Raw genomic sequence first — 25,421 nt, forward strand, 5'->3', positions numbered from 1 at the left:
GATGCCATCATCACTCGGAGCTACAGCGCCATACAACCCCCTGGTACATTGCAGCCGTCCCAGGAACGCCGTGATGGTGAAGGATCACCTGCAGGCGTGGCCATGGAACCATTGCAATGCGGTTTGTGGCTAAATAGGCATATTGAGGTGAGGGTTTGAAGATGTTGTGTCGTGGCCATTCTGTTGGACGTTGATTTTGACAGCGGCGCTAGGACCGGCTAGGATGGGCTAGGGCAGGCTCGTTTAGCGGCTGAGCCATGCCTGTCTTATTTTTTCCTTCTACGCCTTCTGCCATGCCTCCTCCTCCCCGCCAACCGCCCTGCCTCCCATGCCATGCTATGCTTTGGCCATCCACCCATAAGTATCCATGACGGCTTCTGGCCCCGGACTTTGGCAACTGTCTCAAGCCACCCGCCGTTCGTCGATCATACCTTATTTCAGCCACCCGCCTCGATTTTGCGGGGAAACCCTCCCAAACTTTGTATTCTTATGGTTTCGCGGAATCGCCTCCGTATTCTCTCAGGTTTATTTTTATGTTTAATCAATCTTTTATTTCACAAGGGGAGTCGAGACCTTGAAGCAGAAGTATTTTTAGGGTCTTCACCTCTGTTGCTTTTTTGTTCGATCTGCCTAATGACAGCGTCGCAAGAAGTCACGATGTTTTTGAATTGCATTGTCTACAACACCGATATGTTGTGCCGCTGTTTTCCTTGACTTGGACGTGCTGCAAGGCTATCATACCTGCAGTCCTCGTCTTCCGACTGCCGCTTTCGGATGAAGGGTCTCCATGCATGTCTCCAATCTCAGCGATCCGTCGGACACTTTCTAACCTTGCTAAGGTTGCATCTGCTCGTGTTCCAAGTGCATGTTCCCGGATGTTCTGATTTGATTTCGAGCAATGGAACATTCCGGGATAGACTTGTCCGGGGGCAAGCGGTATGTTCTGAGACTCAGGGTCATTACACAATGCTTAACGGCCGTGCCTGATGCGTCACTTGCCGATCACAGATCTCCATCGCCATCTACCCTGAAGTCTTCCTTACAGCATTCACTGGCTCTGCCTCCATCTGATTTTGCACCAATCTGCCACGAGAGGAGGAAATCAAGGTCCAAAAGAATATGTCGCCATGCTCTGAAAATCCGAACGCTGCATACAGCACAGACCAGAGCAGGGACAACCCAAAAGATCTTGCACACTCGCCTTTGAGCTTCGACTTTCGGATCAGGGGTATATCACAAAGGTGCACAAGCTGATTCTTTCAACATCTTCTCGTCAACGGAAGAGTCTTAGCAGCCATGGACGACCAAGCCTCAGGATCGTGCAATTCTATCGACCGTACTTTTGGACCCCCTGCAAAAGGTTGTCGGGGCGGTTTCGACTTCACCTTGTTGTTTGAGGAGATCTTTCTGTCTTTAATTCCGATGGTGCTGGTGATCATTGTCACCTTTTTCCGCTTGCCCTACCTATTCAGAAGGCAGACGAAGGTTGTTTGGAGCTTGTGGCTACCAGCTAAACTGGTAAAACTTACACTTTCTACAATCAGAGTTACTCCCTTGTTTGGTAATTTGCGCTGACCTGTAAATCGGAAACAGATATTGTATGGCGCTTATGAAGTGATCACACTCCTTCTCATTGTCAATTTTTCGAATCCCAGTATACAAAAAACGAAGGCCTCGGTTCCCGCAACCGTCCTCACACTGATCGGCTACATCTTTCTTCCGATACTATCCTATGCCGAGCATGTCAAAACCATTCGACCGTCTTTGATCCTCAACGTATACCTACTTTTCTCGTTATTCTTTGATGGCGTTCGAGCTAGAACCCTTTGGTTGCGTTATAATGACAAGATTGCGGCCGACTTCACTGCTGGACTCGTTGTCAAGCTTATTCTGGTGCTACTGGAAGCAGTTGAAAAGACAGGCATACTCAGGCCAGAGTTTCGAGGGAACTCTCCGGAAGCCACCGGTGGGATATATAGTCGAAGCTTTTTCTGGTGGTTGAATGGTCTGTTTCGAGTAGGGTGGTCCAAGACGCTGTCTATTCCTGATCTTTTCTCTCTTGACAAGCACCTTGGCTCTCAATATTTGCGGAACTTACTTCAATCATCATGGCTCAAAGGTTGTTTTCTTCTCGGATGGCTGTTAGTCTCAAAGCTTACTATCACTTAGGATCTCCACAATCTCGCCATGGTCTCTTCTTCATGACCCTGAAGGTCTTGAAATGGCCCTTGCTATCTGCAGCTATTCCTAGGTTGACTTTGACTGCTCTGAACTTCTGTCAACCCTTTTTGCTTCATCGCGCAATAGATCTCTCGCAACAACCAATCGGCCATCAATCCACCAATGTCGGCTATGGCCTCATTGGCGCATATTTCTTGGTGTATGTGGGCATTGCTGTAAGTATAGTCTATCTCGAACAATTCAAAGTATTAATCCGATGTCAGGTGGTAACGGGACAATTTCAACATATCACCTATCAAGTCATCACTATGGTTCGAGGTGGCCTCATATCAATGCTCTACAGCAATGCAATGACCCTCAGTATCCATACTGCTGATCCATCTTCGTCCATGATTCTTATGAGTGCGGACATTGAGAGAATTACCACAGGCTGGCAGACAATTCATGAACTGTGGGCCAACGTCATCGAGGTGGGGCTTGCCATATACTTGCTGGAACAACAATTGGGTGCTGCTTGTGCCATTCCACTGGCAGTCGCTATTGGTATGTCTGCAGTTGGTACTTGTCCCTGGCTGTTCACTTATTAGATGTGCAGTTTCAATGGCTGGTTCTTTGGTAGCCACCGGCCTTGTCATGGCCCGGCAAGCAATGTGGCTCGAGGCCATTGAGAAGCGTATCTCAGCTACAACCGCCATGCTCAGTGCGATGAAGGGTGTGAAGATGTGCGGGCTCACAGATGTTCTGTCTAAGAATATTCACGACTTGAGAATTGACGAACTGAGAATTTCGAAGAAATTCAGAAAGCTTTTGATTTGGAACATGGGATTCAGTGAGGAGATTACGCGGCTCTGAGAACGATCAGCTGACGTTGATTCTAGCATACATTACTCCAGTTGCGGCACCGGTTCTCACCTTTGCTGTCTTTTCAGCTATTGCTCGAGGCCGTGGCAGTACTGATACGCTAGACACTGCCAGAGTGTTTACGTCTTTGTCACTCTTCACCCTGCTCTCAGATCCTCTTCAGAGCCTTATCATGACATTGGCAATGTTTATGAGCTCTGTTGGTTCATTTCAACGTATTCAGGATTTCTTGCAAAGAGACGTGCGTGTGGACAGCAGAATGAAACCAGAGTTCGGAGCCTTCATTCGTGGAAGCGGAGAGAGCAAGAAAGAAATCATACCAGAAGCCGATCTTGATGCTGGGAAGTCCCATCCAGCGACCCTCCATGAGAATGTCGGTAACTGGCCCGTTCTAGATCAAGACGCCATTGCAGTTGTTGATGGAGGATTTGGCTACATCGAGAACGAGCCACTTCTTTCTGAGATCACTATCTCCATTCCAAGGGTTAAGCTTACAATTATTGTTGGCCCTGTTGGGTGCGGCAAATCTATACTTCTGAAAGCTATTCTTGGAGAAGTACCCACTCTGTCTGGATCCGTTCAGCTGTCATCCTCGGAGATTGCATTTTGCGACCAAACACCATGGCACATGAATGGCACTGTTCAACAGAGCGTCATTGGTATTTCTGAACATCAAGAAGACTGGTATAGAACGGTGCTTCGCGCCTGTTCTTTGGAGGATGATTTGCAACAATTATCCAGAGGAGACCAAACTCCTGTTGGAAGCAAGGGTATTTCTCTATCCGGTGGTCAGAGTCAGCGAATTGTGAGTATGCTCCTCATGCTTTAAAGTTCTTTACATACTGAGACGCTCCAGTCCCTTGCAAGAGCCGTCTACGCCCGACGAGATATTGTCATTCTTGATGATATTCTTTGTGGCCTCGACATTGATACGGAAAACCGCATCTTCCATAATCTGCTGGGACCCAAAGGATTATTCAAGAAGCAGAATGTCACCGTGATAATGACATCCTCCTCGTGTAAGTCATGTCATCCATGCTCTCCAAGAATTCAATTACTCATCAATGCAGGCAAGCGTCTACCTTCTGCTGATCATATCATCGTCCTCGGTGATGATGGGAAGATCGCGCAGCAAGGAAGTTTCAGTGAACTTAACTCGCAAAGTGGATACGTCCAATCACTCAACATCTCACTTCTTGAGTCTGGCTCCAAGCCCAGAGATGATAGTGGCACCCAGAAGCAGAACTCGGATTTGGCATTATTGAGACCATCCGAAACTTCTATCGATGATATGAGCAGACGCACTGGAGATACATCCGTTTACTTGTTCTATATCAAAGCTGTTGGATGGTTGCCCACCTTTATCTTCATGGTGGCCATTTGTGCTTTCGTCTTCTGTTTAAGCTTTCCAAGTAAGTATCACAACCAAACCTCAATGCGAATTCTGACTCTCTACAGCAATTTGGGTGAAATGGTGGGCTGCTGCAAATGCCGTAGCTCCGAACCAGCGACTTGGATACTATCTCGGCATATATGCTCTCTTGGGGGTCTTTGCTCTTGTCTCTCTTATTATCAGCTGCTGGTAAGGTTTCTTTTTGGTTGTTCGCAAGTTGATTACTCACTCTGTTGTAGGCAATTAATCATTACCATGGTACCGAGGTCTGGAGAGAACTTTCATTTAGTCTTATTGAAAACTGTTTTGAAGTCAGTACCATACCTCAGCTTATATCCTGGAATTAATTTCTAATTATTCCAGCGCGCCAATGTCATTCTTTTCATCCACGGACACCGGCATCACGACCAATCGATTCAGTCAGGATCTTATGTTAATCGATATGGAGCTGCCACTCTCTGCCCTCAATACATTCGCTAGTGAGTATCTCTAAATGATCTCGCTTGGATAACTGCTCACACCTGTCAAGCATTCATTTTGTGCATTGCACAGATGATTCTCATCGGAGTGGCCTCTTTCTACGCCGCCATCTCCTTTCCAATCATACTCATTGCCATATATCTCATCCAAAAGTTTTATCTTCGAACCTCTCGCCAACTTCGACTCTTGGACCTTGAAACCAAGTCACCACTGTACTCACAATTCATGGAATGTCTCAGTGGGTTGGCTACTATTAGAGCCTTTGGATGGGAACATGCCATGGAAGAGAAGAATCTCAAGCTCCTAGACAACTCGCAAAAACCATTTTATTTGCTATTCGCCGTTCAAAGGTGGCTTACATTAGTCCTAGACCTCATCGTGGCAGCAGTCGCCGTGCTACTGATTGTTCTTGTTGTCGAACTTCGAGGAATCATTAGTCCAGGCTTTGTTGGTGTAGCGTTATTGAATATCATATTGTTCAGCCAAAGCATCAAAATGTTGATGACGTTCTGGACTAATCTGGAGACTCATATTGGGAGTATTGCCAGAATTAAATCCTTCACAAGTACAACCGCCTCAGAAAATCTTCCCGAGGAAGCGGGCATTCCTCATCCATCTTGGCCCACTCGTGGTGCAATTGAATTCAGAAATGTTTCAGCTGAGTATAGGTCAGTGTTGAAGAATTCAGCCAAAGGTCGCACTGACACCCCCAGAAATGATGAACCCGTACTCAAAAACGTGTCACTATCCATAGGAGCTGGAGAAAAGGTTGCCGTTTGTGGACGAACTGGAAGGTAAGATTACCCTTTCTATGGCATACCGATTCTTACATATTGCAGTGGCAAAACGTCTCTGGTGTTGAGCATCTTTCGTATGATTGAGATGAGTCACGGCAGCATCATCATCGACGATATGGACCTATCAACAGTTCCTAGGCAAGAAATTCGATCAAAAATCATTGGCGTGCCGCAGGACTCATATCTACTTGCTGGGAGTGTGCGTATGAACGTAGACCCTCATATAGCTAGCTCAGATGAAGCTATAAAGGACGTACTGAAAGCGGTCGAGCTATGGACCAGCATCAAGAGCAAAGGAGGCCTGGATGCAAGGATGGATGACATCTTCTTGTCACACGGCCAAAAACAACTTTTCTGCCTAGCACGTGCAATGCTGCGGCCAAGCACAATACTCATTCTTGATGAAGCAACAAGCAGGTAAGCCATTCATTTATCGAGGCACTTCATCAGCTCTGCTCACATTCATCAGTGTGGATTCGAAAACAGATGAGTTGATGCAGCGCATCATCCGAGAGAGATTTTCAAATCATACTATTATTGCTGTAGCCCATAAGTTGGATACAATCTTGGACTTTGATAAAGTTGTTCTGTTGGACAAAGGAGTGCTTGTTGAGTTTGATAGCCCCTACGAACTACTCGGCAATTCGTCTTCCGCATTCTTCAAGCTCTACCACAACTCACATACAGAAGAAGATGATTCAGAAAATCATTCCATGTGGTCTGGCGATGGTTTATTTTGAGCTATCATGGAGATAAAGCGGTTTACAATTGGTTGATAGGGGGAGGTTTTTGAGCAGGCTTCTAAAGAAGTGACGTTTGTGCTTGTTTCTCTTTTCTAACTCCAAGGCAACATCTTCAATTATCAATCTTCACAAAAACTAGAAACACATTCAAATATACACAGAATGACCTTTGACTCCCTTCATTTTGGCATATCCAAATTGCCATAGTGTTTTCGGCAATGGAAAACATGTGAGCTCTTCCTCCGGACTTCCCCACATTTAAATCCTGGCCAATCTCAGGCGACTTGGATATAATCATTTGAGCTTAATCTTCGTCATTCGTGCTTATTTTGGAGTGTTTTCAAATTGCCCCTTTCAAAAATTTGTAAGGAGCAGAGGATTCCCTGGTCCAAACCACCCCGCCAATAGAACGAGTCTAGCGAAGGATCATCTCTCTCTTTGAGCAAGTGGATTGAAGTCATTGCCTATCTTAACGCGGCAGACATGTAGTCAGCTAATGGAAATGAACCCGAGTTGCCGGGGAGTTACGGTATGGTCGCCGAGTTGACAAGGGCTCAGCGCGGAGTATCGGCATGGCAACAGAAAAGGATATGTTTTCCCTGGCTTCTAATCCTATGGACAGGGAGCCAACCTGGAAATGGCGATCTAAAAGCACGATGCAAGATGTATAGTTCACAGTGAAGATCTTGGTCAAAATGCGTTGTGCGCCCAGAGAAATCCAAGTGTGGATCATTTCTTCCAACCCGTCTGCTTCCTGCTTCCAGAAATTCTTAATAAGCATACCCACTCAACCTGACTAGCGGCCTGCAAGTAATAAACCGAGACGGGACGGGACGATTCGTCATATATGACAATTGGGCTAGCTGGGCCGAGTAAGCCAACGACGTTGGATTGATTTGTCCTGGTTAATGACGACCAGTTTGAGTGGCTACACGTGTGTTTCATCACTTGGACCTGGATTATTCAAATTCTGGTAGCGAACTTAAGTCAGTTACGTAAAAGTTTCTCTTGGGTTTGAAGCGCAATGACGATGATGTCTGTTGTGGCTTGCGTGAAATGCATCAACGTTGCAGTCGAGAGGTCGACAAATAAGGATGTATTTTCTCATGAAGGAGGCGTTAAGAAGTTGTGCCGTCGAAACCGTTATATAAGATGTGCGTTATACATGATTCAGATCGCGCCTTTTCCTGCAGCTGCCAAGTTTTGCGGGGAAAAAGGATCTTCACAGCCGCCACCTTGAAGCGAGGAACTCCAGCCGACAACACTGCGTCTGTTCCAGCCAACCAAATAGAGGAGCGCGGCTACGTATACTAAGACTAATATGGATTTGACGAGCACGGCATTTTGTATCAAGGTCATGTGCTCAAATACGATTGCTATTTGCGATCTGCCGGGTATCATTGAATGGATTTCTTGGTAGAACGCATGTCACATAACTTTCACAAAGAGCAAGGCGACATCGCAACGTGGTTGGAGGAGTCAATTGCGTGACCGTGGGAAGTCAGGTGCAGAATTGGGGAAACACAGCATCAAATAGTTCAAGGGAGGAATGCTTGACACCATCAGTGGCTTTGGTAACGCCTCAAGTGCGCAGAAAAGACCATCTTCGCCTCATGTCTTCTCGTGTTTGCTTGCTCACTCGAAAGAATATTACAAAACTCGCTATTGCTTCATAACAAGAGTCAAACTCATGTTTGTTTAGCTAGGGCTCTGCTACATGTGAAAACTTTCAACCTGGCGTCACTTGTCTCAAAACTTCAGTACAGTATCTGAAAACGATCGAAGTACCTGATCTGCGAGATTTTTCCGACTGCTTGCATGAACATGGAGCAATCAGGCATAAGTTGTGTAGCATTTAATCTGCAGGGCCGGATATTCGGACCCGGGTTCATGCACGATGAAAATCCAGAGACTGATAGATGTAACCTTACACAAGCATGGTTTGATGGTGGCTTGATCTGTATATAAATTACATCAGGGTCATACCTCGAAGATCATTGCCATTTTTGGACGGCATCACTTCTGCGAATCATACTCGAGTCCTTCGCTTATTGCATGGCTTTGGCGTGATGAGACTTCGATCGGCGAGCATTGGAGAGCGAAGAGAGAACGAAACAGCAATTTTCAATGACCAGTAAGGAAGGACTAGTGAGACTGGAGAGATGACACGTCATATGAGAGTCGTACCAGATTCTAAACTGTGCTGAGTGTACAGATCTTGCCGATTGCACGTGATTAGTAGCACGTGTGCACCAAAGAATCGAGAGCGGAAAGCTCCTGAAACGACTGCAATTTCATCAGATGAAGAAATTCACTTAAAACTTGTGCGCGAGTACATGTCTGAAATTTCACGATTACGCACTCTCAAATTGTCCTCAACGAGGTCAATACTTAAATCTGTGAAGAGGCACTTACCTCCATAATGAGTTAGACAGACTCGGCCTTCATCCTTTATATGCAGGCATAGCTTCTGGCAGGCTTGTATTCGGCAATGCAAGACAAGGAGTGTGCAAGTGTCAACATCAAACGTGGATCACCAAGAAAGCAATCAATCTTTTCGGCACCTGCCTGAAATGCGAACAATCCAAAGATTTGGCTCTCGGTAACGTTGATCACTTGACATTGGAGAAGCTCGGTCCCGGCTGTTTGCTGTGCGTTGGAATCGGTGGGTGAAGCTGGGAATCTTTTTCGAGGGAAGATCGTCGCCATGAGATGAGATGGATACCCATACAGCAACAAACTAGAAGTATGGATTGCAACATGTTGGGAGATGAGATTAGAAGTTCGTGCCTCTTCATCTAGTCTATTTGCACCCCGAAGATGATTGATAGAGGTACGTCTCATACATCTTGCATCAGTAGATATTCTGCTGACGTAAATGGATCGGAAGAACGGTGGCTGGGTTGAGGCCCCAGGAGGTTTCTATTTCACTTTCAAGAGGCGAAGGATCTTAAGCGGAGAGGAACTGAAAGCCTGGTTGCGCTGTTTTGCAGCAAATTCGAGGTCCATGCTTTCCCAGATATCTTTTTGTCAACAAATACCCGTTATCGCTGTACCTTTTGTGACGAAGTTTCGTAATATTGGATTTCCCCAGGGAACACACCCACCCACCGCAACAGATCTGCAATAAGCAGAGGTGAATAGCCGAGCAGGCAGAGTGAGTGCTCCATGCGAGATCGCATTCGCGAGAGCAATATTATCATCTTCACTGTCGGCCTCAATCGGATATAAAGACGCCATTAATTCAATGGGAGTTCATCCGACTGGACGTCTAGATCTGACGCTTTGATATAAATGAAAGCTCAAGCCGAAGGCTGTTCTCACTAGTGAAAGTTCCGACCCTCTGAGTTGTCGCACCTCACTTGTTGTTTATTATTATTCGCCTTCCATCCCGATCCCGTTTTCGATCCCAAATCCAGATCCTGCTCAAATTACAATCAACCTGGTGCAGGCTTCTCAATCTTCACTCCTTTGATACTTTTCCATTCCACAAGAAGAGCTCCTACCAAGGCCAAACAAGACACAATCGCGCCGACCTGGAATACTGAATCCAACGAGTTGTTGAAAGCTAGAATAACCGCGTCAGAATACTGCGGCCCGAAATATTCTTGAAGTTCCAAAGCACCCAAGCTAACGATCTGGCTTGGATCAAAACCTGGATGAGATGCCAAGAGGCCAGGAATCTTCGTTAAATTCTTAACCAACTTGTTGCTCAACACGCTTTGACCAACAGTAACAAAGATGGCACCTCCTAACGATTGACCAAAGAACTTCAGAGCGACACCAGTGGAAACATCTTTGGAAGGTAGAACGGTTTGAGCTGCCTACTCTGTTGATAAATGGCGGGAGCATATGGACATGTCATTCCAACCCTTTTTTCCTTTACTCTGCATACCATGTTCATAGGAGGATAGTCCAGTCATTTCATCCTCTGCCCTCTGCCGGAATATTCGTTACAGGCTATGTGAGCAAACTTCGTGTGACACAATTGGAACGTAACGCAGTTGGAAGCTCAACGCAATTGGAATTTGATGCAGCTGAAATGTAATGCAGTTGGGAATTGATGCAGCTGAAGTGTAACGTAGCTTGGAAGATAATGCAGTTGGAGTTTGATGCAGTGAGGATATGATGCAGCTAACATTAATGCAGTCAAAGATAACGCAGAATGGGAAAATAACGCATTTGAAAGATAATGCAGTGAGAATGTGATGCGGCTAATATTAATGCAAACAAAGATAGTGCAGAAATGTAATGCAGTGGGAAAATAACGCATTTGAAAGTTGGAGTTTAGTGCAGCGAGGATGTGATGCAGCTAACATTAATGCAGTCAAAGATAACGCAGAAATGTAATGCAGTGGGAAAATAACGCATTTGGGAGAACTTATTTAGGTAGGCAAAGGACAAGATATGCAGTTGGTCGAGGTGTTCTTGCAGCATGTGAAGGTCATCTCTTGTGGCCGTTCCAAAAAGCGATGTTCATGTAGCTAGGCACCACCAACCCGTTATCATTACTATGATTTCAGTGAACCTGATTACTCACAGGAGGCAAGAAATCTCGCTCGGCTGCATGTGAAAATTTCATTTCAGATGTCTAGTTCTTAGTAGATTCGTGCAAGATTTTACCCATAACTTTTGTGCCTTGCTATATTATTTGTCTATCTCAAGTTGTTGCATATGAACATCAAATCTAGAAGTTTATTACTTCTTCTTCTTCTTCTTCTTCTTCTTCCTATAGAAGAACTAGTCATTGCCTTCCCTTCAGCATTCTCGCTATGTCATTCTCTTCGATTAAGAATATGTTGGAAATCATCCACCCTACTATCAAAGGTAAATTGTTGAGCAGTTCTTTCCTACACGCCAATATTTATATCACTAAACATTACATTCTACTAAGGCAAGAATATCACAAGCTAACACTAAATCACTAAGATGGCTGGTTCCATGAGATCTCCGAGATGTGGCCTGGCCAGGCCATGACTCTCAAAGTCAAGAAGATCCTCCACCACGAGAAGTCTAAGTATCAGGATATCTTGATATTTGAATCCACCAACTATGGTGTTGTCCTCGTTCTCGATAATGTCATCCAATGCACGCAGCGTGATGAGTTCGCATACCAGGAGATGATTACACACTTGGCTCTAAATAGCCACCCTAATCCAAAGAAAGTCTTGGTTATTGGTGGTGGTGATGGGGGTGTGTTGCGCGAGGTTCTTAAGCACGATTGCATCGAGGAGGCTATTTTGTGTGATATTGATGAGGTGAACCATCTTTTTGTCAGACCCTGAAGTCATATATACTCACCTTTAATATCTAGGCTATTATCCGCCTCTCTAAGCAATACCTCGTTGGCATGTCCGTCTCATATAGACACCCCAAAGTCAAGGTCTACGTCAGAGACGGCTTTAGGTTCCTCGAAAGCTATAAGGACGAGTTTGATGTTATTATCACCGATTCTTCTGACCCTGAGGGGCCAGCTGAGAGCTTGTTCCAGAAGCCATACTTTAAGCTTCTTTTCGAAGCTCTGAAGGAGGGTGGCATTATTGCTACACAAGGTTGGTCCTTTTCCTTCCACCATATTCACTATCTTCGGGGGTGGGGGCCTTTCTTTTGGTTTTTGGAGCGAGTATTCCTTAAAGAGTGTGATTGTGTTATTGCAACCCTTTGTTAATGAATCAATGTCTAAGCTTCTGCTGGCGGCCGGGTACGCGCGACGGCCAGAAAAAAATCGCGAGTTCCGACGACGACGCCGCCCCGCATCACCACCACCCCGCCCTCGATTCGCTCGCAGATAGGGGCAATCCCTTGATTGAGTCGCAAGCAATCTTTCTCGAGCTACTCCGAAGTTCAGAAAGTAAATAATAAGAAAGTTACCCGATCCGGTAATTGTTTATATTACATGATAGATTTTATAATATATTCGAAATCTAGAATATTAAAGCATAAAAATTATAATTATTATTAAACTAATAATAATTTTGTTTTTTATCGAAAAAAAGTTTAAAAATAATATATTTTTTTTATAAAACGTAACTTTCGAAAAAAGTAATTATTTATATTATATAATTAATATTTTATTTTTATTTGTGACGGGTTGAGACCCGTGCGAAGACTTGGTGCCCAAAGGCCTAAGGCACCTGCGTTGCTATTAGCAACTAAAGGATACGTGGCCAGAACAATGTATATAATACCGCACGAGAGTCTAAGAGTAGACTTTTCTCTTTAGTTTGTTCTTGTATTTAGGGAAACCATTTGCTTGAGCATAGCACTGCCGACCTGTGACATTAGAACAAACTCACTTTACTCGATCAAACTGTCTTAATAGTTCATTGTACGCCTATCGATTAAGTCGTACGAGATGATGAACTTAGACACACCGGAGATTTCGGAAACAGCAAGCCAAGCATCTAGAGGGATGACGGACGAGGTTCCATCTTGGGCAGAGCACCTTCTTTAACGAATGGAAGCTATCGAGCTTCGTACGAGAGAATTGGCGAGAATCGCCACGCTAGTATCGACGGTCATGCCAAATGTGGCACAATTGACTTCGAACGCTGAGGCGCAGAGTGCGTCTACCCCGGCATTAGGGATGCCAAATCCGATACAGAATCCAAAAGGTCGATCGAACACTCAGAGTGGAGCTCAATCGACGATGGACGATTTGCTTGGACTATTGCGTACGGAACGACAACGCAAACGACTACCCGACCCCGAGATGTTTGAGGGATCAAGATCAGGGTTTCGACCATAGCTAGACCAGATCCGGGCGAAGCTTGCGGTCGACATAAGCCATAAGCCTCACGACGTACGATTTTGGTACGTCCATAGCCGACTTAAGGGCGCTGCCCTAGGACAAGTCACCCCTTGGGTTTCAGCCCAATCAACAGCTAAGGCACCGATCGATGAACAAGCCTTAGAAGGAATCTTTATACAACTTCGGAACGCGTTCGACGACCCAGAATCCGTGGAACGAGCCGTACGGAAGCTGGATACTCTTCAACAAGGCACCCAATCGTTTTCGAAGTATTTGGCCCGTTTGAGCGAACGCTACTTGAAGCCGGAGGCCTTTCGTGGGACGACACAGTAAAAAAAGCGTTCCTAACTCGAGGACTTTCAATGGATATTCGACGAACACTCCTAGCAACCCCAACACTAGTATCGTACGTGGATTACTGTGCTCAATTGCATATGGTGAGCCGGAATTTGGAATCTATGCGTCTAAAGGAAAAGGCGAGCTAGAGACCGACTTTCCAACCGAAAGACAACCCACCAGCAGCTACTAATCGAATGGAATGGGAGCCGACAAAGACAACCCAACTAGCTGCCGTACGAAAGGGGAGGACAAAGAGCACTCAAGGACTAGAGGACGCAAAAAAGTCGAAGAAGGAGAAGCGCACTTGTTACAAGTGTGGAAAAGCTGGACACATCGTACGAGACTGCGAGGAGTCGTACGAAGAAGAATCTTCACAAAAGGTGTCCCTCTCGGCTACAAAGACTAAGAAAGCAGAGCTATCGTCATCCGAGGAAGAGGATAGCGACTCGGAAAACGAGTAGCTCCGTGCCAAAAGCGCGGTACGGAGCAAAGAAAGGATGTAGTACGGGATTGGGAGGAATTTGAACCTTCGATGGATGAGCCACCATTTCTAATATCAACTTTAGTGAATAGAGAAGCCTTTGCCAAAACTTTGGTCGACTTAGGGTGCTTATCGTACGGAGTGATCGACTCTCGATTTGCCCGGAAACATAATTTGATGCGTATAAAGATTACTCCGCGAGAGCTAGTTGGGGTAGGCGACCAAAAAGCGGGAAAAATAGAGGAAGTGGCCGTCGTACGAACCGACATCGATGGGTGCATTGAGGAGAAAGCGTTCTTTTATGTAGCACCGAAACTGGCATCGTACGATTTGATCTTAGGATTGCCATAGATGCGGAAGAACCAAGTGCTTTTGAGTGCAGACCGTTTGTCTTTGGTAATCGGAAGCCAAAAGACAAGCGTACAGAACTAGAATGCAAGCATTACAACTGTTAAGTTGAACCTAGTCTAAGTCTTAGCTACAGCGTTCGTACGAAGCACGAGAAGGAAGCACGTAGGCGGGCAAGCGGAGATTTTCTCTACTACGATGGCAGATATCGAAAAGGCTCTTACGGTGAAAAAGGAGACTAATCCTCGCACAAAACTACCATCGCACTATTTCGAGTTTTTAAAGGCGTTTGATCGAGCAAAGGCAGAGAAGCTTCCGCCTCTTCGAGGCCCCGGCGTAGACCATGCGATCGAGCTAGAAAAGGTTAATGAGAAAGAGCCAGCTATACCTTGGGGTCCCTTATACAGTATGTCACGAGATGAGCTTGTAGTGCTTCGAAAAACGCTGACTAGCTTGCTCGACAAGCAGTTTATTCGAGTAAGCAATTCACCGGCTGCTGCGCCGGTTCTCTTCGTACGGAAGCCAGGAGGTGGGTTACGATTTTGCGTAGACTACCGAGCCTTGAACCGGATTTCAAGGAAAGACCGATATCCGTTGCCACTAATACAAGAGACGCTTCGTACGATCGGTAAAGCCAAGTGGTTCACGAAGTTTGATGTAATCGCGGCTTTTTATAAGATTCGGGTTGCAAAGGGAGATGAATGGAAGATAGCCTTTCGTACGAGGTACGGGCTATATGAATGGCTAGTAACGCCGTTCGGGTTAGCTAACGCGCCTAGTACGTTTCAAAAGTACATTAATTGGGCGTTATGAGAGTACTTGGACGAATTCTGCTCGGCGTATGTAGACGACGTTCTTGTGTACTCGGAAGGGTCATTGGCTGAGCATAGAGAGCACGTACGGAAGGTACTCCGTCGATTACAAGATGCAGGACTGCAATTGGATATTAATAAGTGCGAGTTCGAGGTAAAGACGACCAAATACCTCGGGTTTGTAATAGAGGCTGGAGTGGGCGTACGAATGGACCCTCAAAAGGTGCAAACCATTCTAAGCTAGGAAGCCCCTCGATCGGTAAAAGGAGTCCAGAGCTTTATTGGATTCGCGAACTTTTATAGGAAGTTTATCTAAGGGTTCTCGAAGGTCGTACGACCGATAATAGGCCTGGCAAAAAAGGATACCGCGTTCGTTTGGACAGACGAAGCTAATCGAGCCTTCGTACAGCTAAAGAAGCTATTCACCGAAGATCCGGTATTGGCCCCGTTCGATGCGGACCGAACAACGATTGTGGAGACGGACTCGTTAGGCTAGTGCGTCGGAGGGACGTTAATGCAATACGGAGATGATGGATTACTTCGACTGTGTGCATACTTCTCGAAGAAGAACTCTCCGGCCGAGTGCAACTACGAGATTTACGATAAAGAAATGTTAGCGATCGTACGATGCTTGGATAAGTGGGACGCGGAACTTCGTAGCGTGAGAGACTTCCAAATTCGAACAGATCATCGAAACCTAGAATACTTTATGACAGTTCGAAAGCTTACGGAACGCCAAATACGATGGTCTCTTGCTCTCTCTCGGTACAACTTCACAATCCAGTATGTCCCAGGCCGTACGAACGTGAGGGCCGATGCCCTTTCGAGGAGGGAGCAAGACTTGCCCGTTTCTCTCTCGGACGAGAGACTTAAGCATCGTTATATGTAATTGCTAAAGCCAAAGATGTTTGCTCCCCCAAGGAAGGTCGAAGCTAGACAAAAGGTCCAAGCTATGCCGGTGGAGACGACCGAACGAGTAGACTTGCAAAGTTTATAGGAGAATGCCTGTGAAGCAAACACCTCGTACGGCAAGATAGTGGAGTCGATCGAGAATGGAAAGCGTGTGTTCCCAACCGAGCTCCGAGTGAAGGTATCTATCTCAGAGTGTGAAATAGACGCCTAGTGCCGACTACTATTCCGAGGAAGACGCTGGGTTCCTAAGTCGGAACCTCTCCGTACGGGACTTATCCAAGAGACCCACGATTCGATGATGGCGGGCCACCCTGGCCGAGAAGCTACGGTTGCCTTAATGATAAGACAGTTCTTTTGGCCAGGCATGCTACAAGACATTAGACGGTTTGTACGGAACTATGATAGCTGTCGGAAGAAGCAAGCCTGGAGGGATCGGCGCAATGGATTTTTAAAGCCTTTACCTATCCCAGAGAGGATATGGAGTGAGATCTCTATAGATTTCATTACAGAGCTTCCGCTGAGCCAAGAGTGTACGAACTTGCTTGTGATCACAGACAGATTAAGCAAAGGTGTGATCCTAGAGCCATGCTCTACTCTTACTGCTAAAGCAGTAGCAAAAACGTTCGTACGGATCTTTTACCGCCACCATAGACTACCGAAAGCAATCGTCTCGGACCGAGGAACTAATTCACATCGGCTTTGTGGGCACGGGTGTGCTAGTTGCTCAAGATCGTACGGAGACTATCGACAGCGTTTAGCCCTAAGACCGATGGGTCAACGGAAAGGATGAACTAAGATGTGGAAGCGTACGTACGGACGTACGTGGATTACGCACAGAGCAATTGGGCATCTCTTATGCCTATCGCAGAACTTGCTCTGAATAACCACGACTCGGGAAGCACGGGAGTGAGCCCCTTCTTCCTTACACACGGATATCATGTGCTCCCAGTGCAATTCGACGATGTAGAGAACCCCGTACGAGGAACCGTAAGCCCGATCCAGCGTGGAGAGAGCATTGTACGGAAGCTAAGAGACGCTTGTGAATGGGCCCAAGCATCTATAGCAGTAGCTCAGCAAGTCCAAGAGGATGCGGCCAACCGGACGGGACAACAAGCACCAAGCTTCAAAGTGGGAGACAAGGTCTGGCTCAATCTAGAGCATATTCGTACGAAGCGACCGTCAAAGAAGTTTGACTCGAAGAATGCTAAGTACACGGTGATCGAGGGGGTTAGGGTTAGGAGTTCATATTTGCTATCTTCGACGCTGATAACTAGCTACATATTGAAGGTTGCCTTGGTGGTATTCCGACTGCAGTGCTTTTCCATCCAGACAACAACTACATCTCATACAAGATCCTCAGCTCCCATCGATATTTCCCAGCATAATCAGGCAAACCGCAAGTTTGTCCAATCCCAGTACGTCATTGTCAGCCCGTAGTGGTCCGGTGTTGCCGCTGGCGGAAAGAATAGTAACGTCTCCAGATACAGCCCATGTCCATGAGGGTACTATCCAGCACCACCTGTAGATCCGTCTACTACCCGCCCGAGAGTCAGTCAGGAAGAGCGATGTTCCCAATCATCTGACAGAGAGGAGGCATATCAGATAACCCAGTCCTATCCAGAAACCGAGCCCTAAGAACCCGCCCATTAATCCACCCTCTCATTCTGTGGAGTCGAGTGCCCATGCATAGCCAGTCCCTTTTGATTCGGTTTTGCTACCCATGGTCCCACAAGACAGGAGTTCCACGTTTTCTACGGCGGTGTGTCCTCCGTGAGATTGTGTATAACAGCCGTCCCTCGAGCAGCTCAAACGAAGGCCATCCGAGTCTAACTGTCTTCACCTAGGTTTTCTCCTTCCTGCGGCCTGTTTCCTCAGTGCACGTCCTCACCACCTCCACAGCCTCCCGTTTTGTCCCACGGTCTTGGATTCTCGCTGCTGGAACCAAGACAACTCTATTGAACCAGAGCGTGACCGTCTACTCTAGGGACGTCCACCCTTTTCGACAGACAGAGTGTGCTGATAATGTTGAATTCCAGCTCTCGGGGCTCAACCCGGGTCGTATTGCTCGTCTCAACCAAGACGACAGAGTAGAGAGATGCCACTGCCCCACTTATCGAGACTTCCTACTCTCCCAATCCAGCGATTTTACAAGCCCTTCGAGGCTATCCCATGACATCCCTCCTCACGTCCTCTGCTGACCGGAGCATATTTCGTCGTGCTTAGGACTGATATTCCTTCCCCCCTCCCCACAGCTAATATCATCTACTTCTTCGAGCCGTTACGCATGCTTAGGCACGAACAGTTACGCATGTTCAGGCAAGAGAATCATATGCCACCCATACTCGATCCCCTTAGTTAGCTGAGTTTAACGACATCCTAGGTCAAATTGGTTGGTTGAGCGCGCTCCAAACTGTACTAGTGGGGCGCTAATAGGGCGTCGCTCTTTTTGCGATGTGCAACAAAAGACTTTCTACGTATGAGGTCATATCAGAAGCTAATAGAGAAAACTAGGCTAACCCTAAAGTGTCTATCGTTTGGGTTGCTTTGTAAACCTGCCGCAGCTGCTTCTGGATCTCTGACAAGATGAAGATCACGTGTTGTAGCCGACCCGAATTGAGCAGATAATCGATATCTGTAAACTTGCACCCGAAAAAGGGCAGCTCAGATTTCATCTCTTGCTTTAAGCGTTGCTCGATTCGAGTTAACCGAAAGGGATGGTTTAATGCTGGGCAGGTCTCATGGCCTCGATGAAATCGGACTTCTGGGTCACATGCACAGACGGCATTAAACATAAAGTTCCTCCGGTGGTATTGGAGAAGCATGCTCTGTGCTGAGACCGGAGTAGCTAACGAGATATCGGCCAAGAGTAAGCCTGGGACTTTGCGACTCTCCATCGGGATAAGGGAGGTAAGATGAGAGCTGAGAGATTCTGTGTGGATGGTGTGATGCAGCTCTGCGCGAAGGAAGCGGGCGAGGGCAATTCGGACGGTGGGTTGGAAGTTGGTCGTCTCTTTGAAGCGGGAGTAGCCTGGATCATTCCCAAGATGGTAAGTAAAGGACTAGAGACTAGAGTAAGAGTGTGATTGCCCGAGGAGTTGCTTGAGAGGGCATTCGGGATTCATCTGCTCTAAGATCATCTGATAAGCTGTGCTCAAGCGCTCAAACCGTCGTCCTGGTGTTGACAGACCGCAGAGGTTGGCTGTGACCAGATGCCGGCTGTCTGAGGTATTGGAAATCCACGCTATGAGATCTTTGAACCCTAAACAGGCACAATGAAATGCTTCTTGATGTTGGGGATGCTCTTTGGCCTATGCCCACACTAGTGGAGCACTGTATTCAAATATCGGTGTAAGGAATTGCTTGTAGATCCGAAGTCGATGTGCCGGACCCCAGGAGTTACTCTGAACTCCTAGCCAGTGTGCTCGCCCCACCGCAGCCTGGATCCGTTGATCGAGGTACTGTTGGAAGTCGATCCCGTTTGCGGTCACCGGAAACCCAAGGTAGGTGTACGACTCTGCTCTCGGGATCTCCTGCCCGTAAACGAGAAGGGAGGGAAGGTCCGATCGGGAAGTGACGACGGTACACTTGGCCGGGTTGAGGAAGATGGCATTTTCTACCGTTTAGTCCTCCACGACTCGCAATAGCTGGGCCAGATCGGTCTTGGAGTGGGTAATAATCACGCTATCGTCGGCGTAGAAGAGGCAGAGAGGAATCCCCGGTGTGTGGGTATTGACCTAGTATAGTAAATCATCCACAAAGAGATTAAAGAGCTACGGTGAGAGTGGTGAGCCTTGAAAGACCCCCCGTGACCGCGAGAACTAGTCGGTGACTCGTCTATTGATCAGAATCCGGGACTTAAGGTTAAGAAACATTAGGTCTTGGATCAAGAGGCGGAGCGTTCCTAGACATCCTCTCGCGGCTAACTTGGCGTCTAGCTGCTGGTGGTCGATGACATCAAAGGCTGATTTGAAGTCGAGGAAGACGGCCGTCGATTGTGCTTTGGACGAGAGGAGGGCGTGAACTATAGCGGCGTTGCTATATGTGGAGTAGCTCCGACGGAATCCTGCTTGAGCCGGGTGGAGTTGGGCCTACGGTTGGCCTTGGGCCTGGAGAAGGAGCAGTCGTTCAAACACCTTTCGGAAGATGCAGATGATCGAGATTGGGCGGAGGTTCTGGGCATCTCGTTTCCGATTGACGTCTTTTGTTAAGAGATAGATCTCCGATTCGTTCCAAGCTCGCGGCGTCTTCCCTTCACGGAGGCATCGGTTGTAGAGTTCTTGTAGCCACGTGATAATAGCCGTCTCCTAGACTGCTTTCAGGAATCGGATATGCGTGCCATCTGCCCCACAGCTCTTCTCCGCTTCTTGTTCTTGGATCTCCTTGACCACTTGCTCTCTCGTCTACGAGATTACCTCTTCCGAGCTCACTTGCGTCGGCTGAGCTTGAAATGGACGTCCCGACCAGCGTTCTTGGAAGATGGCCAGGTTCTCTGCTATTGCATCCATCCCTCGGCTCAAAGCTTCTGGGGTGGGAAAGATCACATCATTCTCCTCTAACGACTAGCACGCTTGCTTGTACAAGCGAATGCTTGCTGTGACCGTCTGCTCGCGAACGGAGGGTTTGTGGGTTTGAGGAGTCCGGTTCTGCTGTGGTGTAGAAAGACTAATCGTCTTCTCTTGGATCTGTTGACAAAATTCGACTAGCTTCGTATTCATCTCATCGATGTTATCACTTGCCGAGAATAGTCGGCTTGAGCGACGGATCAAGTCGATTATTGCATCTCTCACGTGTGACTTGGAGAGCTGGCTGACGCGAAAGCGTTTGATGCTTGGAACGAAAGCCTCTCCCTGATCTCGGCGTCCGAAGGTGAGGCAGAGGGTGTATTTGTAGTCGGTCTTGATCTTTCGGCTTGTGTTGTTCAATAGCTCGAGCGTCGACACTTGGCTTGACCGGACAAAGCAGTGATCGGTGGTGAGTTTTTCTGTTCCTCGGACGGGCTTGAGATGTTAGTAATCGGTCTCCGTAAGGAAGTCTGTCCAGATTTGAAGACGCTCCGGTGGGCTTGCTTCTCCGGCTTAGTAGAGGGGATCTCGGAAACGTGTGTTAATGTCTCCCACGATTACGGTTGAGGATTTGAGAGAATCGAGAAGTGACGCGAGCGTGTTGGAGTCGAGGGTTGTTGGTGGGAAATACACCCTTGAGAAGGAATGCTTGCCTCGATAAAATGTGAGGCTATGTTCTGTGATATCGACCTTCTCCACCTTGCTTCGAGCATGATAAGATCCCAAGAGGTAAATCTCGCCTCGCTGTCTACCTTGGAGGTTTTTGGTTGTCAGATTTGTCGAGGCAATAAATCGACGATCCCGACAGTAGATGTGATGGTTTACAAACCACGTCTCCGCGATGAAGAGGTAATCGAAGCGCTAGCTGAGAAGGATATGGCAGGCTTCCCATAAAGCGAGAGAAAGGCCTCGAACGTTGATGTACCCAATGCGGAGATTCATGTTCGTTCGGAGCATTTCAGCTCAGGGTTGGGGGCAGATTGGTTTAAGAGGGCCTGAAAATTGGAATAGACCCCGTCCGTTCTTGCTTGCTGTCGGATGGCTCGCCGTTTTTCAGTTGCTGTTGCGGGGTCTGCTCTAGCTTGCTTGAACTGCTGTACTAATTCTCTGGCTCGATTGATAGGATCGAACGGGCGATCTGGAGGTGGTGAGACCGGAGAGCTAGATGGGATGTCGGTTGGCGGGGCAGGATCGTATGAGCGTTTAAACACCGCACTTCTCACGTATACCTTGACTGGGCTAGTAGATTTCGACTGGGGTTCAGGTTTAGGCATCGAGGAGCTCAGATCTACGTTGATTGGCTTGGTCGAATCTGAGGACGGGTTCGGTGGTGAAGAGCTGAGCTCGTCCTCTGGGTATGTGCAGGGGATGCTGGCATCGGAGGAAAAGATGTGCTTTGGGGCTAGGCTTGGCGAGGACCATGATGGTGTTTCGCACGAAGGCGTTGGTTGGGGTGGGCTGGACGAGGTGAGGAAGATGGTAAGCATTCGGTGCTGCTCCTGCCAGGTCTTACTCATCTCAATCATTGACTCGAGGTGTTGCAGGGTTGATTGCAAGGACGATGTGTTAGGTCCACTGCTCTCTCGTCTCTCCTGGGCCTGGGAGTGGCGGGTCGTCTTGTCCAGAAATGGGAGTTCTTCGTCCGCCTTTCGTTTCCTCGGAAGGGTCTGGGATCCCAGGCTTGACGCAGGTGTAGTGTGTGTTGTGCCTAGGTTACAGTATCCTTGCAGAGCCGCATACTCCTCCTGTTCTGGTGGGAAATGTTGATAAACACGTTCTAGGACTTCGGCAAACTGTGTCTAGTCTAGTTGTTTTCTGGCCAGGTCGATGTACTCGGTGCATGTCGCTCGACCACATGTGCCCGAGGCACTCCTCGAGTTGGAGCGCTAGCACGTCCACATTCGGCGTGGTTGCCCATCCTTGCCTCCCTTACCTGCTTCATCCTTGATAAATCTAGGTTTAAGAGGGTTCCCAACACAGTTTGGGCAGCGGATCTTAAATTTGAATGAGTTGAAGAGGGCGTCAGCTAGGTGGAATTTGCCGCCTTCGAGTACGAATTGAGGTAGACGTGAACGGTTCATTGGATTTGTGAAATGACAAATAGAAGAATAGAAGAATAGTAGCGTAGATGAGAAGAATTAAGGAGAGGTATGCAGTAGAGTTATATAAGTATTTTAGCTACCGTCTTACCTCGAGAGTTGGCACTTACTTCTAGAAGGTCATTTCAAAACAAGGTAAATTTAATATCAAATCTAGTCGAACGAGGAGATTTATTTCCTATGGCCCTAGGGCTTTAATAATCGTCGGGGCTAGGATTTGAGAGCAATCTCCCTAAGACTGATTATAAGCCTGAAGACTGAGGCAGGCTGTGGTAATCCTAGTCTAGCGTGCCGCATTTCAAGGGGAACGCGGCACGCTAGACCAGGGTAAACGAGGTGGCTGGCATCCTTCTCTCGACGACTACTCTTAAAATGACGCTCTAGCTTTCTTTAATCTTAAGCATAAAAGGGTGCGAGGAAATAAATCATTCGAATATTATGAAGGCAGTGTCTTTAGTAAGATTAAAAGGCTGCTTACTTCCCGGTTCCGAAGGATAATCATTCTCGTATAAGAATAATCCATTCCTCCCATATTACTTCCTCTTCTTTTTCTCTTCTTTTACATCCCCAAACCTCTTATCTTTACATCTATCACTATATCACTTCCGCGAGATGTTAGCTATTAAAAACCTCGAATCCAGCATCCTTGCTCCCAATATCCGGGAGGCTTTACGGACCCTTTTTAGTTAGATCAACGAACTATACTTGGATCTTCCAAGCACTTCCGATGGCCTTGGGGTTTGCATTAGCACTAGCTATGCCGATTTTCGTCGTTATATCGAGACTAAGCATCAAGAGAAGTTGGATTCTCAGCCCAAAGTCCCCGCCAATTACCGCCTTGGTGGTGGTCGACGAAGGCTTCCAGACGAGCCTAGCCGTCGGGATATGGCTACTCAAACCGAACCTCGTCGTGAACCTCTTCCCACTCAGCCGAACCCTAGGCCTGGAACTCCGACGAATACGGCGCACATCGAATCGGCACCCGAAACTAGGACTTGCCGACGCCGGGCTGTACGGAGGCCCTTCCTCTCACGCGTGATCTGCTCATCTAGTAGCGATACCGAGACTAGCGCTAGAGCAGCCACGGGAAGGACCCCCCAACGATCTATTCCTCATTGTAGTCCCGTCAAGAGCCAAGGTTCGTCGTGTTCTCTGTCCGATATCTAAGGTTACACTAAAAAGTGATCAAGATCCCCACTAGCCGCTCCTGCTACATCTAGTCCATGTGCTTGGGAAAAGGCAATTAGTAGACTAGTTGGCCCCATCTACGGTCCTGAGGATCTTATATGCGGATGGGTCACCAAGCGGAAGTCGAAGCGAAAAGCTAGCTTCAGTCTACAATGGCCTGCTAAGAGACTTGTAATAGACCCTGGTAGTAGGCCGAACTCGAGCCCCGAATTCTCAGATGCCGATGATAAGGATGACGAGAACTAACTACGCGTGGAGGTAGAGCAGAGCGATGATGGCGCATGTAAGGCTAATAATGCCGCTCCTTCTACCATTCCGTCCGACCATGGGACAGACGTGATTGTCAGCTCGATCGAGGGGGTCGAAGGGAACGTTCCGGGTTCGAAACCAACGTCGATTCCTGTGATCCCATCCTCCCAAGACTCTGCATCTTCTCAAAGCGGGTCAGATAGCTAGAACCCGATCGCTACAGTTGAGACGGATGCCAAAGCTGTCCTCTACTAGCACGAAGTTGCAACTGGCATCTAAGTCTCTTAAAAACACCGAGGTGCGATCATTAGTCAAAGTTTGGCATTGGGAGGACGCGATGCTCTCGAGAATTTTCGTCAGGCTTGTTCTTATTGGCGGCGAGACTACGCGGCTCACACCTCTCACGGCGTTGCGCAAAGGGGCTCGGCCACAGAGCGACACCCCGCCCTAGAGCGGTTCTCTTGTGCCTACTATGCTGCTACCAACACGACGCTTCGCCGTGCTGTCCTAGATGTTCTTCACCGGATCAACCTTGCGTATCTATACGAAGTTTACCTCGAGACCCTAGAAGCCCTATCACGCTTCTCGCTCCAACAAAACTCGCCGGGATCGAATACGAGTTGTCGAGTCCGGGATGTCTTTGATGAGGATGTTCGCGATATTGCCAAGGATCAGATGTTCTAGGCATGCTATCCGGTCCATGCGGGCAAGCCACGTTATGGCATCGACAAGACGTTTCGGGCAACGCTGGCTAATGCGGAGAAGTGGCATATGCTGCGAGAGGAATTTAGTATCGGGATACTTACACTCGTTCCACAAGGATCTAACAACTAGTTTGAGAAACTCCCGCTCACATATCTACCGGTTTACTTTTACCTAATCCGCGCTCTAAACCCTGCTGCCGTCTCGATGGGAGAGATCATCTCGGACCGGGTTTCTGCTTCGTGGAAAGGCGAGGCTCCTCCTAAGCAGCTCTTACGTCTCGAGCATTTGGAAACAATTGACGAAATCCCTCTTCAAGCCAATCCTTTAAAGCTTCTTGAAGAGATCAATGTGGGCTGTATTACCGATGGTAGTAGCGGATTAGGCAAGTCGCAGGCAAGAAGAGCGGTGACGATGCTAGCTAATATGGATGAGAATAATATTGCTGTTTTGGATGCTGTCTTTTCATCTGGAGTAGGGCCGTCTCAGGGGGGAGATGAATACCCACTCTCATCTGGTTTTT

General features: G+C 47.5%; 6 protein-coding genes across 6 annotated transcripts; 3 read left to right on the forward strand and 3 right to left on the reverse strand.

Moving 5' to 3' along the window:
- Positions 1 to 1,296: 1,296 nt before the first annotated feature.
- On the forward strand, positions 1,297 to 6,560 carry LY89DRAFT_633254 (P-loop containing nucleoside triphosphate hydrolase protein; the record flags this gene model as incomplete). Its single annotated transcript, XM_018211338.1, has 15 exons — positions 1,297 to 1,518; positions 1,594 to 2,119; positions 2,170 to 2,405; positions 2,445 to 2,724; positions 2,777 to 3,010; positions 3,060 to 3,847; positions 3,899 to 4,061; positions 4,113 to 4,454; positions 4,501 to 4,624; positions 4,675 to 4,746; positions 4,799 to 4,914; positions 4,965 to 5,583; positions 5,629 to 5,709; positions 5,755 to 6,129; positions 6,182 to 6,560. 15 exons carry the CDS (start codon positions 1,297 to 1,299, stop codon positions 6,450 to 6,452), a joined length of 4,449 nt encoding a protein of 1,482 aa, XP_018060557.1. The 3' UTR covers positions 6,453 to 6,560.
- Positions 6,561 to 9,892: 3,332 nt separating this feature from the next.
- On the reverse strand, positions 9,893 to 10,279 carry LY89DRAFT_603696 (uncharacterized protein; the record flags this gene model as incomplete). The annotated part of the gene is made up of 1 exon (XM_018210320.1): positions 9,893 to 10,279. A coding segment is annotated over one exon (387 nt), but the record flags the coding sequence as incomplete, so codon positions are not given.
- Positions 10,280 to 11,227: 948 nt separating this feature from the next.
- On the forward strand, positions 11,228 to 12,391 carry LY89DRAFT_678974 (spermine synthase; the record flags this gene model as incomplete). The annotated part of the gene is made up of 4 exons (XM_018213785.1): positions 11,228 to 11,282; positions 11,385 to 11,713; positions 11,770 to 12,007; positions 12,384 to 12,391. 4 exons carry the CDS (start codon positions 11,228 to 11,230, stop codon positions 12,389 to 12,391), a joined length of 630 nt encoding a protein of 209 aa, XP_018060559.1.
- A 7,015-nt stretch (positions 12,392 to 19,406) lies between these two features.
- Positions 19,407 to 19,694, reverse strand: LY89DRAFT_603691 (uncharacterized protein; the record flags this gene model as incomplete). The annotated part of the gene is made up of 1 exon (XM_018210318.1): positions 19,407 to 19,694. A coding segment is annotated over one exon (288 nt), but the record flags the coding sequence as incomplete, so codon positions are not given.
- A 1,904-nt stretch (positions 19,695 to 21,598) lies between these two features.
- On the reverse strand, positions 21,599 to 22,741 carry LY89DRAFT_678976 (uncharacterized protein; the record flags this gene model as incomplete). Its single annotated transcript, XM_018213786.1, has 2 exons — positions 21,599 to 22,410; positions 22,594 to 22,741. The coding sequence occupies 2 exons, from the start codon at positions 22,739 to 22,741 to the stop codon at positions 21,599 to 21,601; spliced, it is 960 nt and encodes a 319-aa protein (XP_018060561.1).
- A 745-nt stretch (positions 22,742 to 23,486) lies between these two features.
- On the forward strand, positions 23,487 to 24,193 carry LY89DRAFT_744044 (uncharacterized protein; the record flags this gene model as incomplete). Its single annotated transcript, XM_018221012.1, has 3 exons — positions 23,487 to 23,770; positions 23,815 to 23,897; positions 23,961 to 24,193. 3 exons carry the CDS (start codon positions 23,487 to 23,489, stop codon positions 24,191 to 24,193), a joined length of 600 nt encoding a protein of 199 aa, XP_018060562.1.
- Positions 24,194 to 25,421: the final 1,228 nt, after the last annotated feature.

The sequence above is a fragment of the Mollisia scopiformis genome (genome assembly GCF_001500285.1).
Source record: "Mollisia scopiformis unplaced genomic scaffold LY89scaffold_48, whole genome shotgun sequence".
In the NCBI taxonomy this organism is placed as follows: Eukaryota; Fungi; Ascomycota; class Leotiomycetes; order Helotiales; family Mollisiaceae; genus Mollisia; species Mollisia scopiformis.